The sequence below is a fragment of the Plectropomus leopardus genome, chromosome 21 (genome assembly GCF_026936395.1).
Source record: "Plectropomus leopardus strain MGB_pleo_1.0 chromosome 21, ASM2693639v1, whole genome shotgun sequence".
In the NCBI taxonomy this organism is placed as follows: Eukaryota; Metazoa; Chordata; class Actinopteri; order Perciformes; family Serranidae; genus Plectropomus; species Plectropomus leopardus.
In genome coordinates this window covers 19,529,028-19,547,757 of record NC_142196.1, presented here as the reverse complement: position 1 = coordinate 19,547,757, position 18,730 = coordinate 19,529,028, and the positions used below count along the sequence as shown (strand labels likewise).

General features: G+C 37.4%; 2 protein-coding genes across 8 annotated transcripts in view; one reads left to right on the top strand and one right to left on the bottom strand.

Annotated features, from left to right (window-relative positions):
• Positions 1 to 3,125: 3,125 nt before the first annotated feature.
• adcyap1a (adenylate cyclase activating polypeptide 1a) lies at positions 3,126 to 8,557 on the bottom strand. The gene is given in 7 exon segments (XM_042510453.2): positions 3,126 to 4,386; positions 4,388 to 4,544; positions 5,055 to 5,189; positions 6,541 to 6,645; positions 7,176 to 7,310; positions 7,907 to 8,011; positions 8,226 to 8,557. Coding segments are annotated over 6 exon segments (672 nt in total). The 5' UTR covers positions 8,005 to 8,011; positions 8,226 to 8,557; the 3' UTR covers positions 3,126 to 4,344.
• A 6,936-nt stretch (positions 8,558 to 15,493) lies between these two features.
• The window catches only part of LOC121960973 (tyrosine-protein kinase Yes), a 28,812-nt gene continuing 25,575 nt past the window's right edge, over positions 15,494 to 18,730 (top strand). For 4 of the 7 annotated variants that reach the window (XM_088071589.1, XM_088071588.1, XM_088071590.1 and 1 more), the window contains exon 1: positions 15,494 to 16,046. The gene's annotated coding sequence lies outside the window, so the exon portion shown is untranslated. The remainder of the gene's footprint in view (positions 16,047 to 18,730) is intronic. The other 3 variants (XM_088071592.1, XM_088071591.1, XM_088071587.1) reach the window with 1 other exon arrangement.

Genomic DNA, 18,730 nt, shown 5'->3' with positions numbered 1-18,730 from the left:
CCCTCCTGTATTTGTTTGTTTGTGTGTGTGTGTGTGTGCGTGTGTGTGTGTGTGTGTGTGTGTGTGTGTGTGTGTGTGTGTGTGTGTGTGTGTGCTTCTCGAGGGCGTGGCTTCTGCGATCAGGCATCTAGCAAAACCTCACACCTGCAACTCATCTCCTCCTCATCAGCCTCAGTATAAGAAGCCAAGCTTCACCTCTGCTGGTCACCAGTTTATTCTGTCTACTCCTTCTGTTTGCTGCTCAAAATTATTTCTAGTTTGAGTGTTTCTCCAAGTGTGATCATTTTGATTTTTTTAAAGTGACTTTGTCCCTGTGTTCAAGATTTCACCGGCATCAACTCCTCATGTCTGCACTCACCAAAAACCAGCTCAGAAAGGACTCAGTCAGAAGAAATTGTTCAGTCTGGCAGCCCTCTGACATCTTGCCTCAGCCTGCCTGTGACTTTGACTCTTCAGCCTAATAAACTAATAAAGTTAATGAACCTTTTTCTGCCTTTGGGTCTGCTTTTAGGTTCCTAATATTACAGCAAACTATAACAGCAGCTACTGTATTGCCAAAATTTTCCTTTGCATTTTTGTTTCAAAACAAGAATCCACACTTCTTCTACAACAGTTGAACTTTTTTTACTTTTCGCACACTTTCTCTCTGCCACTAATACATCCTGACTCTTGCTGAGCTGTGTGATAAATCTGTGAAAGCATTGCTTACAGTGTGTGTGTGTGTGTGTCTGTCTGTGTCTTTATTTATGTCTGTGCACTTTTATGAATCACTAGACATTACTCAACCTCTGTTTTCCTCTCCGAGAGCGAATCTATCAGCCCAGCCAGTAAAAGACAACATAGCTGAGACTGAAGCCATTTGAGTGAAATATATCCTGCGTGATCTTTGGGTGCCCCAGGAAGGCCACCGGCGCCCCGCCCACTCCCATCGCATCCTCCTGGGACTGGTTGCTTAGCAACACCGGCTGATTGGGTTAGCCGGGTTAAGAAAGGGTCTGGCACGGGCCGGAGGAATCAGATCACTCCCATTGATCATCTTCTCTCTGCACTCCTCTGAGAGCCAAGGCCACGGCCACAAAATCAAAGCCCTGCCATCATGTCTGAGAGGGGGTTATTACGCACACAGGAGAGCTGGGAGAGACACGGCAGGCTTTGTGTGGTGGCTCAGTCTGACATCCCATAGGACACATCATGGTGTGAGGCTGCGACTACTCACAGTCACAAGCGATGTGATTGTAATTGATGCCCTTTAAAGAGATTTCAGGGCACGACTTCAGAGTGGGGGGGTGGGGGGGAGTGTACGGATGAGCCTCTGTGGTGACTTATTGTCAGATATTATGACATATGGGTGTCTGTTTGACCCTTTAAACCCTGAGCAAATTGGTTGGACTTCTTTCAAAAACATAGGCAGAAAACAATGACCAATTTAACAAGACATGGCCCAAAATTTGCAGTAAATAAGTAGAAACAAAATAAGAAAATTACCTGAAAATGAGCTAAAAATAAATAAATAAGAAAATGACCCAAAAAATCCAAAAAAAGAGAGAGAAAATATGTATATTTTTTTCTGTAATATTACTTTAAATATATCATTACAATGACTATACATATGATTTTCTGGACTTTTTCCTTAAATTTAAAATTCCTTTTCAAGTTGCTAATTTGCCTTTTTCCTCATGTTTTCAAAAGAATTCAAGTCCTTTTGCTTACATTTTAAGGTTCAAATAGTTTGTGATAGGAATCTCAACACAAAACAAGAAAACTGATTGATCCAGGTTTTAAGGGGTTAAGGTCATTAGCTGTAATGAATAACCCTAACCCCAAATTACTTGTTTGATGCTCACAATTTCCTGGTTGAGGACCCCAAATGGCTTCTCCAGTAGTGGCTGCCAGATTATTAATGTAACACTGCACACAAAAAGGTAGATTTCTATGTGGATGCATTTCTTCATTTCTGTGCACGTTTGAGCTCTTTTTGCTTCACGCGCTGACATTGTTTTTGGCAACAAAGTGAGTGTACCAGTGTTGGACCGGCCAACTGTTCCACCAGTACTGCAGGCCTTTGGTGGTGGACCACTGAACTCCCGGAGAGGTGTAAAGTGCAGCGAGGCAGAGTGTGGAGCGAGCTGGGTGATCCCTCCCACGTCTCTTTACTCATGCTGTCCCGAGGGGAGAGTGACACCCGGCCAACTGGTGTCACTGTTCCTCTGCCAAAAGCCACTGAGTCACCAGGAAAATGGGGCAGAGATTTGGACATTTGGGTCTCCATTTCACCAGTGTAACCTTTGTTTCTCAGTTATTTTGCAACATACAACACCCACAAGTGATTTCTTATTTTATTTTAGCATGAATTCAATTTTTTTCCCCAGATATAGTTGATGCATGAATGTGTGTGTTTGCATTGCTTTGTCTTATCTGAAAGTGTGTCTTTTTTTGATGTTTCATGCTGCTAATTGTTTCCCTCTGTGATGTCCACAAGCTTCATTTCTTTCATCCTTCATTTCTTATGCAACATCATGTTAAACCTGTCGAGGGAGGCTCTATCTCTTTGCTTTTTATTACTCACTTTCATCCTCTTAAATGTGTCTTTACTGAAAGACTTATGGTGATATTGGCTTCAAAGATTAGACGAAATTTTTGTTGTTTACAAAAATTTATTCATACAAATCTTACAACACTTTTTTTTTTTAAACATTTATTGACTTGACCCTTGCAGATCGCCATTTGAAGTAGTAACCTAATCACTTTCTACACAGTAAATATATATATATATATATCTTTGAAGATTATTTCATTTTAGTAAGGCTATTGGCGCTTTCATTATCATACATATAATGTTTCATGGAGAGCGGGAAACTGATCCTTCCCTCTACTTTCACAAAAAAAACTTTACGTCTCTAAAAACAAAGTGCAAAAGAAAAGCAGTGCAAGCGAAGAGCGCCTGACGTCTAAAGAGCCTAACAGACGTCTGAGCAACACAAAAACAACAACAAAAGGGTGAAATGTAAGCTGATGATGTGCAGCATTGTAGGGCCACAAAATAGCCATCTGTGATTCATGGCGGTTTTAAAGTCGATGCAAGGCACCACAGCCGCAAACTGCTTCCTGCGTCACAAAGCCTAGAGGAGAGTGCAAAATTAAAAGAAAGATTGATACAGTAAACACAGATCGAAGAACCTTTTTACCCTCGCTTTTTCTGCAAAATATGTATCCCTTCCTCTGAAATATGGTAAGAAGTGTGCAGATTGGGGGGAATGTGATTTGTTTACAGTCAGTTTTGGGTCTGATCTTGCAGAATTTATACTTTTGTACCCTCAGCTTGTCAAAATCAGTATATTCCTCTCTTGTGATGTCTCTTTAACTGTGTTTTTATCTTGTGTGCTTCCTCATCTTTAAATCTACTTATGTCACTTACAGCCTTTGTGCCACGCTACAGAAAGACACCACTTTAAACATCCAATCTTCATAAACAATGTAACGCTTCTTTACTAAATCAGTTTTCGTGACAGAGCCTAAAATATAAAGCATGACATTAGACCAAGAGATTCTTGCCAGCAGTAATGTACATTCAGAAAACTCTTTAAAGGAGGACAACATACAGTTTGTGTAGAAATGTGAAACACAAAACAACATCCAGAGATGACAGGTATGTATGTTTGCAGTAGTCAGAAAGCAAGCATCTAGTTGGAGTCGTCTGCACAGATGCGGTGGCTAGTGCAATTGCTTTAATCATGCAATCTACTGTTTGTTTTTTTTTTCTTTTTGTACATTAGTTCACATGACAGAAAAGGGAAGCACAATAGACCCAGAACACAAAAGTTCAAACTGCCTCGTAGGTCTCACCATGTAATAAGTATCGTCTTTTTTTATGCTTTTTTAAAATTTTGCCTGATGCTTTAGATGTTAGTGATACTTATTATATGGGCAGAGAGACACGAGAAAACCCTCAGCAGAAACCCAGTTGATAGAAACACAAGATTGGCGATTTTGATTTAACATGTCAATCTCTGTAAACACTGCGGAAGGAAAGAAGAACCTCAAAAGTACTCTCATCTCAGATTTGGGATTATTTTTTGACAAGAATCCCATTGTGATTTTTTTTTTTTTTTAAAAATGGATTTTGGAAGTTTAAAAGCCAACAGGGCTCTCATCTGGTCTAACCCAGATCTACTAAAATAATCATCCTTTGCATCCACAAAGAGGATAACTTTCAATCAGCACTGATATGTATAATATATCAGTCTGAGATTTTGGGATTAGGTGGAATTAAAAGTAAAAAAAAAAATGTGTGAGACTCTAAAAGAGACAGGAGCACAAATGAGGTGGAAGAAGAGTGTTTGAGGGTTAAAGGTGAGGAGAAAAGGGAGGAGCATGAGGCACCCCTGCGGAGGATTACGGCCTCAGGAAAGAGCCTGAAACTCACCGGAAATTCGGGAGAGAACTGTTTCAGCCAGTCTCCCAAAAAAGCCTCAAACTCATCCCCGTCCGGGAGGGCATCAAAGTCTATGTCTTGTAGGATATGGTGAATACCTATGTCTTCAAGGCTGTTGTGAATAAAGACAACTAAACTCTTAATGTCACTTTACAAAAAGCAGCATTCAATACATTGATTGTCTTTTAAACTATTTATTTTCCTCACAATCATATCTTAACGTTTAAAAGACAGGGCTGTTTGGAGCATGGGAACAAGTGTCTCCCCTCAGTTAATAGGTCTAAAAAAAATAAATCAATGAATACATAAATAGAGACTATTTTTTTTGTTTTTTTTAGAATGAACAAAAATTGGTCCACAAAGTAGATATGTGTGTCCTCAAGTGCTTTAAGTACAAAATAAAAAACAATATTATTATCAAAATATTCATTTTAATGGCTTACTTCATACATAAATACATGTTTAACACAAAAGCGATCCACTGATTGTTCAGATCTCAAAATGACTTCATGTGGGGCTGCACACACTTAAGTTTTTTTGTTTTTTTTTTCAGGAGGGGGAGGGGGGAGGATGCTACAAATATGCCAGCCGGCGTCCTTTGTTTCTAACTCTCTGTCTATACCTTTTCCCAAGGACTGCCGCCAGGTATTTCTTGACTGCCATTTGCTTCCGGTAGCGGCTGTAGCTGTCTGTGAAGATCCCATCTGAGTGTCGCTTGGACAGAGGCTCTGAGCTGTCGTCCAGCGTTTTCCCCCCGCTGTAAGAGAGACGAGAGGTTTCACTACCATCACACTGATACATTTATATTCACATGACCTCCCCCCCGCGTGTACAGCATGTGGTGAAGAGCCTGGACACTGACAGTATCTCTTTACAGTGCCGGAGCTAGCACATTTGAAGCCCTGGGCAAGTGTATGTCCACCGTAACACCCCCTAAAAAATAATATTATCTATTACTAACAAGTAGACACGATAAACAAGAGCTAATGAAAAATCAACACAATCAAAGTGTAGCTAACAAACTATAATAATAAATATCAAACAATAAGTGAATACAGTATTTGCAATTTATGTTATTCTTGTTTTTGTATAGTGCCCTGAGTGGCCTTTGCTTTTACATTTTCTCTAATTTAACTAATAACTAATCTAACTACTAACTAATCTAACTAATTGCCCATTTTTTTGCATTGGTCTTTGTACAACTCTACAGATCTACTAAAATAATCATAATCAATGTCCTTACTTCAGAACATTTTAGAGAAAATTATATATTTTCACCATTTACGTTATTCCAGGGCTTTTTTTTTTTTACATAGTCTTTGTTAAACAATCTTACAAAGGTCTTTATGTGGCAGTAGCAGAGATAAAGGCTGCAGAGACAGCTGCTTAGGGTGCCACCAAGAGGTGGTGCACCATAATTGTGCATATTTATTTATTTATTTATTTTCTAACATTTAAAAAGTGGAACATAAGGGAAATAGTGTAATGGAGTGTATTTGGAGAACAACTGAGTAAGAGAGCATTTGCACCTGGTGTTTTCTTGTATTGTTTGTTATGTTTTCTTATTGTTTGTTAGCTTCGTTGTTAATTTAATGTTTATTTGTTTATCATTAACTCTTATTCTTGTTAGTAATAGGAATTAGGAGCCATATTCTCTCTTTGTTTAACTTTTAGCTCATCCCAGGACAACCTGGCGTATATTTCCAACCTGCAATAAGATGTGATAGGCCTGCTCATAAGGCTTGAGTAATTGTACCCCCCTCCCTCCCTGTCTCATCGGGAACCACTGGGACTCCATCCGATAAATTATTCATATGGAAATAAATTTAAATCTTCCCTCTGTGCCCTAACAACACAGTAGCAAGCTCCGAAACAGACACTTCCCAAATCAATCAAGCGCCCGTTTGTGCTCTTATAGCATTAATAAAGGCTGATTCAGGATTGAGCTGCATGCTGGGAGATAATGGGACCACAGACATATACAATACGGATAACAGCGTGAATTATGCGCATTTAAAGGAGCAGTCCAAAAGAAACCAAAACGCACAGAGGACAGAAAACAGTATAACAGAAAAAAGAAAAGGTGACAACCAAGAAGATGTTCTTACCCTACACGCTTTGCCATCAGAGAATGCAGATATTTCCTTGCTGATAACTGACCCAGCGCTTTCCTGTAGGCTTTATTAAACATGCCGTCTGCATGCCTTTCCGTTCTGGGATGATAGATAGCCACACAGTAAAATCACCACACACCCAGCGCAAGAGAGGCAACAATTTCAAGTAGCTGCACTGCAAAAAATACTAAATTAACGGTGCATTATTAGGCCTCATGCCTTTTTGAGAAATATATAGGATTATTGCACTTTTTTAGATGTTATTTGTGTTGAATTTGGCAGAATATTTCACTTATTATATGAATTTTTGCAGTCAGGTTTTGATGAAATTTTTGAAGATGTTGATCCTTTCAAAGGAAGCTTTATTTTAGTCGACTAAGTCCTCCTGGGAATTTAAGTGAAACACGACTGTTTATGTGAAAGCATGTCTCGAAGTAATAAATAATAATTATTATGTTTTAAGTTACTGAAAACATTTTGACGATACATTGGATTCACACAAAACGCACAACATACGTGGACAGAAATAGGACTACGGCAATGAGACGTTCAACGTGGATGTCCCCAAATTCGAGACGAAAAAAAGAAAAAAAGGAAAAGTTTGGGGTAAAATGGTGATAAATTTTCACCTTTTCTCTGGTGGGTAATACAAAGTGTAGACGTCGTCAGCGACGGACGGCGGGCTTCTCACATCCATTTGGTCTCTGTCGTAATCCAGGGACTGTAAGGAGTTTCCATCCTCATCATAAACCTCACTGTCGAGTCTGAAAAGACGAGACACGTTTTCACAATCTGCTTTCCAATCAGCAGCTAAGAAGTGCAATACATTAAATTATTTTTGCATGTTTAGAAACCAATTAAACATGTTTATGAACTAATTTAGAGACTTTATGTGTCTTAAATTTTAAATAGAAGCATTATTTCATTTACTTTAAACACTAGAAATACCAGTTTATATTTACATAATATTATTGCAATTATTTTCTCTTAAAATCAGGAGCTCTATTCCACAAAAACGCACCCTTTTAATTATCTAATCACACAAATTGATCGATTAGTGGCTGCAGGTACAAATTGAGACACTGCACTTCACTGCCTCAGTAGCCTGATTGACATTACCGCCGCTCCCTGGTGAATGTTTCCCCGCAATTATTGCTGTGTGAGCAGCCCTATGGATCGGCTGTCAAATGATGTTACACAGTGATCCAATGGGCTATTATAGCCACAGACATGACTAACTGGGGAGCAGATGTGGTCTGTAAGCCTGCTAATGCTGCTGAGTGCAACAATGCCAAGTTTCAAAGCGAAAAAAAATACAGAAATAAACATCTGAAAGTGACAAAAATCAGAGTGTACGTACCTAACACTGGGAAAGCTAAGTCCCACAGGTGAGCAGTTGACGCTGTAATGCATTATGATTCCATAGATGAGTAAGGCTAAAGTCGCTTTACTAGACATTGTCCTGCTGCAAAAGAAACAACATTAAGTGAGTGAACAGGTGTAAAATCAAAGGCATCTACAAATAAGAACTCTTTCATGCACTGAGGTTGATTTTGCTGTTGCTTGCTACTTTCACACAACACCTGGAAGTTTCTAAAAGCAAATAATCAGCCGCACTTTCCTCCAAACGCTCTCCACTTTTATGCTGCGTAAAACCACTGAAAAGTGGCTCTTCTTACCAGTGGTGAGACGCGATCCGTTGAAAACGTCAACTGGGAGAGTGAGATAGGATCTCTATCTCAGTCCCTCTCTCTCCCTTCCTCTCCTCTTCCTCTATTCCCTCAGTGAAGCGCCTCTTCGGTCTCCTTGTGCTTGTTCCGAGTGTGCAGCCCTCCGTGCGCCCGCAGTTCAGTTCTCGGGGATTTCTACGTGTACTCGGTCATGGAGAGAGCCGAACATTTGTCTGCGGAGAACTTTCCTGCGTCCTGTGAACTTAACTCCCCTCGGTTTTTTATTCATGAATCCGAAAGGCATGCCTTTTTCACTTGTCACGTAGGTAGGGGGGGTTGGATGGAGAGGGGAGGTAGGCGGCTGCGTCATAGTCCCCCCTCCACCCCTCCACCCCGTCCCATTGGAGTGCACCCTTCTTCCGCGTCAATGAAAGACCCCGAGCCAAGTCATAAAGAAAAAAATGGATCCTGAATTCAAACATTAATTAATTAAGCAGTGAATTAATGTCAACATCTGACGTCACGCCAGTAGGATCACGTGAGGCCTCGTGGGATGGGGAGGGAGCTGTCCAGTGCTGAAATCTGCAGTGGCGCTCTCCAGTGCTGAAATACGAAAGACATCTTCTCTCCTACAAAAAGTTTCTCTAACTAAGGCAACAAAGAGAAGTTGCAAAGACAACTGACCTCATTTATCGGAATATTTATTGTAATTTTTCCACAATTTCTACCTCTCTAAGTCTGTTAAGGTCAGAGGTCAGACTCATGTTACACAATCAGAAACAGAGGTTGTCAATTAAGAAACTATTCTATACTATTCTAACAAAATTTGTCTAAAGCATTCAAAATCACCAAATTTGGAAATGCATTGTTGTCTTTGGACTGTGACGAAAAACTGACGTATTAGTATATCTAAATATATTACTATTTAAGTATTGAAAATTGATGCATGGAGCTGCCCAGTGCTGAAAAAAGGCTGACAAGCTTTCCTCTACAAAAACTTTCTCTCACTAAGGCATCAAAGAGATGTCTCTGAGAGAGCTGACTTAATAAGTTATGAGTAGATATATACTCACATCCTCAGTTTTCACTTCTGAGGTTGAAGGTCAGAGTCAGTTACACAACCACAAACAGAGGTTGTCAGTAAAGGTACCATTAATCTAACACAGTTGTTCTAAAACATTCAAAATTACCAAATTTGGAAATGCATGATTTTCTTTGGACTGTGACGAAAAGCTGACCTGTTAGCCTATTTATATTTTTAACTATTTAATGATTAGAAATTGACTTATGGAGCAGTCCAGTGCTGAAATATGACTGACAGCTTCTCTCCTATAAAAAGTTTCTCTAATTGAGGCCCCAGAAAGATGTCTCTGAGGCAGTCGCCCCAATTTATCAAAAATATTTATAGACATTTTTCCACAATTTTCTCTTCCCCACATCGGCTAAGGTCAAAGGTCAGATTCATGTTACACAACCACAAACAGAGGTTGTCAATTAAGGAACTATTAATGTAACAAAGTTTATCTAAAGCATTCAAAATCAGCCAATTTGTAAATTCATCATCAGATTCTCCTCTACAAAAACTTTCTCTCATAAAAGAAATGCCTCTGAGGCAGCTGACTTCCATTTTCAGCATCATTTTCTATGTTTCAGTCACACAGACTTTGTGATGATTTTGCATCTTTTTTTGAGCCATTTTGCTTATGTTTATAGAAATGTATGTCTCCTTGTAGTCATTTATTGTCTCTTTATAGTCTTTTTGTGTGTCCTTGTTGTTGTTTTGCCCAAGTTTGTAGTTATTTTGTCTCTTTGTGGTTATTTTGTGTGTCTTTGTAGTCATTTTGTGTCTCATTTTATGTAATCCATCCATGGTCTTATTGACTATCTTACTTGGGGTAGCCTTACTTACTAAGAAAAATGCACCAAAGTCAGATTTCAGTTACACAACATGATACTTAAGAAATGTTAGTCTCTATCTCCAAAACATTAATCTTTTTCAGCTTTGTGATCATCAATGTGCCAGATAACCCAGAGCTTCTAAGTGGTTTATTAACCATAAGATGATAGGAACCATTAATGTAATGACACAGTTTATCTAGGAAATTCAAAATAACCAAATTTGGAATCGCTTGATTTTCATTGGATGATGACGAAAAGCTGACGCATTAGTATATTTATATAATTAATATTAGCTGTCGTCTTGTGGAGCTGTCCAGTGCTGAAATATGTCTGATAGTCTTTCTTCCACAAAAAGTTTCTCAAACAAAGCCATCAAAGAGATGTGTCTAAAGGAGCTGAGTGATTCATACATATATATATATATATATATATATATATATATATATATATATATATATATGGTTTTGTCTTTTTGTCACCTGAGTCATCTGGTCAACTCTTTCATTGCTTGGCCTTCCTTTTTGTAAAAAAAAAAAAAAAGTAAGTTATGTATAGCACAGTTCAAACAATCAGTGTGGTGATGGAAAAGCACAGATCCTTTACATAAGAAAAAGTAACAATACAACACTGAACACGTCAGTAAAATGTGTCAAACAGCTCGCTCTGCAGGATAATAGCTGTTGCCAGTGGTGTATTATCACATGGTTATATTGTTCATATTATTAATTTATGTTATAGTTAGTGAGTTCAGTCTACCTCCCAACATGAGGTTTTGGGCCCCTCTAAAAGGCCACAAGATAAATCTAAGTGGTTGTGAAATGGTTGGAAAGGAAGGAAAAAACAAAAGCTTTGACACACAAATTAAGTCTTTTTTATGCTTTTATGTGAAGGATTTTACCTCTTTGGGCCTTGAACAGTTATTAAAAGGAACCATTTAGGACATCTAGAGAGGACATCATTATCTGAAGAAACTTTCAACAACTTTACAGACATCTGAAACATGACAAGTGAACTAAACTAGACTCTGTTGAACCATTTTTTATGTAAAATATTAATTTGAAAAGTAAAGCTGTCAAATAAATAATGTGTAAAAATTGAATGACTAAAGTATGTGTTCTTCAAAATTACACAATACTTTGTTACTTTATTAAAAATATGATGTGTTATCTCCTCCACTTTGTCTCATTTGCAGCCTCTCGTGACAGCCTTTATTAGTCACTGTTCATTGACAGTCAGCTGTGTCCACACATGTATCAGGACCATGTGCTGAATCTTTAGTGGGTGATTCAGACGAGTCGATCCTCGCCTTGCTCTGACATCATGTGACGTTTGCTTAGCGCAAAGAAACACTCAGAATTCTTAAGATGTTGAGGAGATAAAACCTGATAAAATATTTCCTGAAGTGGAGCACGGTCTTTACTCCGAGAGAGCACTGCACTCAAGTGGTTATGAGAAGAAAGTGCAATGAGGTTTATCAAGGTTTTAATGTCACAGGATGAAATCATACAAGATACAGAATATACAGTACGGAGAATTACCTACCTGTATCAATTCAAAACAGACATACAAAGAGCAAAAATGATTGTATTGCAGCGTCAATGTGTGTTCAATTTGTTTATTAGGATAAAGCTTGTTGAGATGTGCCATCTTGTTTTTGCAGGTGTCCTAACATGTATCACTAATAATACATAGCAACAGAGGAATGATTTAATAAGTAAAAAGATTTTTTTTTAAAAATAGAAATAGATGTCATAGCCATAGATGTGACAACACACAGCAGACAAAAATAAGCAACTCACAAACAAAATTAAATTAAATTAAATTAAATTAAATTAAATTAAATTAAATTAAATTAAATTAAATTAAATTAAATTAAATGTAGAAAATTTATTGATGATGACTTTAATGACTTTAATGTTTTACAAATGTGTCCATAAAGTCTACACAACAATTTTTTATGTATTCTGAAAATCAGAAATTATGTTTATTACTGAAAAAGAGACCTGTATGTCTGTGTCATCTTTTCGCCTTTTGGACCCTTTCATGACCCAGAGATGTTAATTAAACTCTGATTAACACAGAACAATCATAATATAATCTAGATTGTTTTATATAGAGTCAGTAATCCTCATAAAATGTTGATGACTAAGTCAGTTATTATCATTTTTAATCATTTTTTTAATTAATATTTGAGTTGATGTTACCAGGATATCACTTCTTCATCATATAATTACATGTACACAGCTGAGAACATAACCCTGGTTATAAAATTGATCCAGTTATCGTCTGATGCTTGACTCATGCACCATCTATGTGCCTTCCTGTAAATATCATGGTGGAATATTACTGTAATATACTTGCTGCATTTAGAAACGATTGACAGACGCATTATGATCTCTTGTTAAACGCTGGTTGAAATGTTTGTTGTATGAATAAACTAATAAACACTCTGATAAATGTAACATGAAATCCAAATACTGTAATTTTTAAAAAATGTCTCTTTACAGTTACTCATCAGTTATATTGCTTCTGTATGTACATAAAAGAAGAGATGAGATTTGTTCAGATGCTCCTTTTTGTCTGCAAACAGCAGCTGCCTTAAATTCACACTGTTAAATATATTATACTTGGAAAAAGAGCTGTGAGCAATCACACCAGACAGTGTGTGTGTGTGTGTGTGTGTGTGTGTGTGTGTGTGTGTGTGTGTGTGGTTAATCTCACCAAAGAAGAACATATGACTCATTCTAATTTTGGCCCAGTTAGCTTTTTATAGCCCCTGCTGGTGCTGACATGTCGTGTTTAAAGAGTTTTATTGAGGTTACGTCTCATGATTCAAGTATTTACCGCTCAGCTTTTACGACAACGTGTGTTGACACACAGTGGCTTTTTAAATCTCATTTTGTAAGGTGTGTGTGTGTGTGTGTCTGTGTCTGTGTGTCTGTGTGTAACTGGAAGGGGTAATATGAAAAAGACATCATAAAGAGACATTTAAAAGGTGAGAAACAATATAAAGACAATGCAAAATAATTTATAATTATTATCTGTTCTAATGTTGTTAGAGCTTTAACACCACGTTGTTCTTGCTCCTTATTTGCATTTCAACACTGTAAATGAACTATACTGTTTTAAAAACAAAACATGCCTCTCCACAACGTCTTCTCCTTAGTTAAGACTTTTTCAGCTTTGTGTTAATGATTTTTTTTCAATAAATAACTGGCTTTTTAAAGAGTTTGTTCAGTTAAAGAAGGATACTTTTTTTCCGACAAAGGAACAGTTTGTCTTTCAGTAAAAAAGTTTTTAAAAAAGTTATTTTTAAATATGGAAATTGGACATGTCGAAAAGTATGTAAGTACAATCAGGAAAAATGTACTTAAATAATTATCAGAATAATTGATCAATCAGTCAATCAATCATTTTAGCTGTATTCTTACATTGTCATCGGTTTTGTGTATAAAACCTTAATTTGTTAAGTGGCTAGTAACTACTAAGTAGTTGTCAAATAATTGTAGTGAAGTAAAAAGTGTAATATTTCCCTCTGAAGTGTAGTGGGGTAAACAGAAGTAGAAAGTGAGATTAAAATGCTTAAGTAAAGTAAACATACCTCAAATCTGTACTTCCAACACTTTTAGTATATCACACTCTAGTAATCTTAAAAAATGTGTTGTATCTAATTGTAATATTCCTTCAGGTTAAAATTAAGATAGAAAAATAACCACTGTGTATGTGTTACATCCCTGTGAAATTGGTGTGGCTGTTTCTGGTACATGCTGAACAACCTGGAGCTAAACGGGCTCTAAACTGTGGAGATGACAGTGAACATCAGGAGCGTCTCCAACACTGCCCTCCATTTCTGGGGTTTCTGGGATCCAGCTGAGGGAAACCACTGAAAACCGGTCACACCCGGACTCAAGCTGTTCCAACTCCCCCCTCTGGTGGGCGCCACACACCAAAACAACCAGACACAAGAACCGCGTCTTCCCACAGACCCTCACTCTGATGAACAATGAAATCAATGATGTAGTGTCACAACATCTGTATATTGAACTGTATGTTGACAGTCATTGTTGCTTTTTATGTTTATCTATATATACACATTTTTGTTTTACCTTCTTAAATGTACATAATTGTGATGTACTATTTTGTGTCCATCTTTTTGTTCAGCTTTGTTGTGCTTTTTTAAACTGTATGTCTGTTTCTACATTGGGAGTAACTTAAATCTCCCGTGTTTGTACTTATACTCACAGTGGAGGAAGTACTTAAATCTTTTACTGAAGTTAAAAGTAGCAATAACAGAGTTTCAAAATGCTCTACTCTATTTATTTTATTGGATTTCTTTCTTTTTTTGTTTTGTTTTTATTGTTACATGTTATGTATATGGTTTATATGTTGTGCACTGTATGTTAAGAATACGTGATGGGCACCAAAGAGAATAAGAATCAAACATTAAAACATAAAGCATAAATAAAAACAAAAAACATCAAAAACATAACACATAAATACTAAATGTAAAATGGAAATAATTATTTTTGGTATTTGCTATTTATCTGTTGTTTCTTGATTATTTTTATTTATGTTTGTATTCATTTATTTCAATTTTGTTTTGTTTTGTTCTTATTGTCACATGTAATGCACTGAATAATTGAAGAACCCCAAGAAGAATAGCAGCATTTACACTGCAGCTAAAGGGGATCCTAAATCAAAAATAAATACATAAAACAAAAACAAAAAACAACATTAAACATAAATACTAAACGTAAAATGGTAATACTTTATGGCAATTGCTCCTTTTTTAAAATTTATTTATTTATGTTTATTGTTTCTTGATTATTATTATGTATGTATGTATGTATGTATGTATGTATTTATTTATTTATTTATTTATTTATTTATTTCAATTTTGGTTGTTTTTTTTTTTGTTTTTATTGTTACATGTATTAAACTGAATAAGTGAAGAACGTGACATGCTGCAGCTAAAGGGGATCCTAAATCAAACATAAAATGGTAATACTTTATGGTAATTGCTACAATTATTTATTTATTATATTATATTATATTATATTATATTATATTATATTATATTATATTATATATTTATTTCTTTTGTTACATTTTGTCTTTATTGTTCCAAGTTATGTGCCCCAAGACCCCTAGAATAAATACTCCAGTGAAGTAGGCCTACAAGTACCTTTGAAATTATTGCAGTACTTGAGTAAATGTACTTGGTTGCATTCCTCTCCTGCCCGCTTGGCCCATAAATCTGACGATGATTTCAATGGCCTGCAGATGTGCAGCTGCAGTAACCGGAGTGAAACCCGCAGGGGGCGTCAGAGATCTGCTCCGGAGACTGAGATCGGTTCAGATTGAGGACGCTGTGAGTCCTCCCTTTTTTCCTCATGCAACCATCCTCCTCTCAGCCGGTCCGCTCCGCTCCTCTCGTCTCTCGCACCATCGTTTTTATTTCATTTCTGTCTCCGGCCGGTTCTCCTCCTGCGTGACCTCCTCCTCTGCTGCTCCCCGATCAGCTGCTCCGGACAGCCGGATCTCTCCAGCTGTGCGCGGCTCTCAGTCCCGCAGGCAGGGTCGGCCATGTTGTTCTGTGGGGGTTGATGTAAGTTTAGTAGTAGGAAGTAGGAGCTACAAAGAGCTGGGACACTTTAGGGAGCTCACTTTGTTTAAATGCTGCAGCTGGATTAATCATCTGTGCTGACAATGAGCGTCTCCTCCGTCCTCACACACTCTGACCCGCTGCTGTGATTTAACTTCACACACACACACACTCACACAAACACACACACTCTGCTGGATGCATGAAGTGAGGATGAAGGCGGTTCGGTCCCGGTTGGAATAACTCGGATTTTTTTTGTTTTGTCCCGGATCTGGCTCAGAAGAGGAAGAGAGGAAAAGAAGAAAACACAAGAAGAAGATTTGAAGGTAAAAAAAAATATCCCAATTTAAAGTGGTCATTGTGAGCAGGATTTTAAAAAAAGGATGGGCCGAAACGCAGCTGCTCGCCTGTCTGACCTGTCATCAACAAAGGAATGAAACTGTCTTATGATCATACACACATATACCTGTCTGTGGGCTGTAGCATTTACCTTAACCCTCCCTGCAAAACAAGAGATATACAATTATCATGAAATCGTTTTAAAATAGGTTCAAAAATGTCAGTGAAGATCTGCATGTGCTCAAAGTCCCACAGGAACATTAGTGCAACCATATCAGATAACAGAAAATATTTTAAAGCAGGACAAGGTCACAGGTTCTTTACAATAAAATGGATTTTAAAATGTGTAAAATGGTCAATTTACACTCTGTTTACTAAGATAGTGGGACAAAAGAGTAGAAGTTAACCCTTTGAAACCTGAGCACATTAATTTCTTTAAGAAACAGGGGAAGAAGTCAGTGAGAAAGGAAAAAAGAAATCACAAAAAATTTGCAAGAAAATTTCCTGAAATTTGTAAAATATATAAATAACATCAATAACAAGAAGATTTTTTAAAAGCAGAAATAATACATTTTTTAAAGTCAAAAAATGCTAAAAAATTATAGGATTTTTGTAACAGTATTTTAAATATGTAATTATGCTAATTATAAAATTACATTTAAAAAATTAAAAAGAAAGTAAAAAACAAAGAAGTTAAAGTGAATATGTAACATAAATTTAAATATGTAATTGTGAAAATTATTTTTTTATTATTATTATTTCTTTTCTTTTCCCCCTAGACATTTCCCCTAGCTTAAAAAAAATCTATATATCTCCTATTTTTTTGCAATTTGTGGAATATTTCTTACCAAGTTGGTCATTGCCATTTTCCCATGTTTTTGAGTCAAACCAATTTGCTCAGGGTCCAAAAGTCTAAACACTTGAAAGGCGTCCAAAAGCAGCACAAGAAAAATGATTTTGATCCAGGTTTCAAAGAGTTAAACCCAGATTTAAAAAAAAAAGATCTATCTGTCCGTTAGTCCCACTTATTGTATCATTTAAGCTCGTATTGAGTCCAGACTCAAAAAGCAAAAGTGCCACCTCATCATTTCAAATATTTAGCTCAATGTTTGACTCGCGCTGAGTCAGATTAAATCAGTAGCAGGAGGAGGAGGAGGAGGAGGAAGAGGAGGTTCGAGCCCTTTCTGGTGATGCTCTCAGTCTGAGTTTAAACTTCTTGATCGAACAGCTGAGTCACAGCTTTCTGTCTCCCCCACTTTGCTGCTGTCTTCCACTCGGACTGCGGGGACTGCGGGGACTGGGGGGACTGCGGGGACTGGGGGACTGTCCTCATTACCAGCGCAGTGTGTGACTCTGATACAGCTTATCCTGGACAGCTCGGCACAACTGTGACTGAATCATTGCTAGTGTGAATCCATATATGGGTTTGTGGACATGAGGGAAGGCGTGCAGCGCTGTCTCTTAAATGTGGCTCCATTTTATGGACAATGGACGGACAGTGACTTTGTTGAATCATAAAGGTCCTGCGTGAGTTTTCGCTCAGTGAGGTTGAAATTCCCGTTCATGTCGCTCACCAATAGCATGTTTTATTTAAACTCATCCTACAGACCATGGGTGGATCATGAGACACTGGGCCCCTGGGCACAGATATGCATACTGCGTCTCTTACAAAGCAGAAAGACACACAGATTTGTGTTGGTTTTGTGTCTCTTTGTATTATTTTGTTGTGGTTTTGTTTTGTGTCTCTTGGAAGTTATTTTGTGTCTTTCATGGTTTATGGGTTTTTTTTGTTGCTTTGTAGTCATGTAGACACGATTTGTGTATCATTGTAGACTATTTGTGTCTCTGAGGTTGTTTTATCCATGTTTGTAGTTATTTTGTGTCTCTTTGGGGTTATTTTGCGTCAATATTTGGACATTATGTGTCGCTTTGTAGTCATGTTGTGTCTCCTTGTGGTTGTTTTGTGTGTCTTTGTGGTTGTTTTACCAACGTTTGTTGTTATTATGTGTCGGTTTTGGTCTTTTTGTGTTGCTTTGTAGTCATTTTGTGTCTCTGTGTGTTTATAATGTGTCCTTTCATTGTGATTCTGTGTCTCTTTGCAGTCCCTTTGTGTCTCTTTGAGGATGTTTTGTGTCTTTTTGGTCATTTTGTGTCACTTTGTTGTTATGTTGTGTCTCCTTGTGGTTGTTTTGTGCCTCTTTGTGGTCATTTTGTGTCTATTTAAGTTTATTTTATGTCTGTTTTGATCATCTTGTAGTTATTTTGCATCTCTTTGAGGTTGTTTATGTCTATTTGTAGTTACTTTGTGTCTCTTTGTGCTCATTTTGAGTCTCTAACTGGTCGATATTTGTTAATTTTAGTGATATTTTGCAAGTGAAGGCCAGGGGGGCCCTTGTCACTTTGGGCCCCTGGGCCTGTGCCCGGTACAATAATCCATCCATGCCCACAGACCTCACAGATATACTTTTTGTTACATCTCACAGGAGCTAATTGCTTTTTTGAAAGTACCAGTGCTTTGAGGTCTGGGGGGGGGGGGCAGTCTGCAGCACCCAATTACGACTGTGCAGTTTTAATAGCTGGTTGGTTTGACAGATGAAGGTTGTTTCTTACAGAAGTTTATTCTTCAGGTTTTCCTTTTCAGGTGCAGTCAAAGCAAAATAATTTGTCTTTG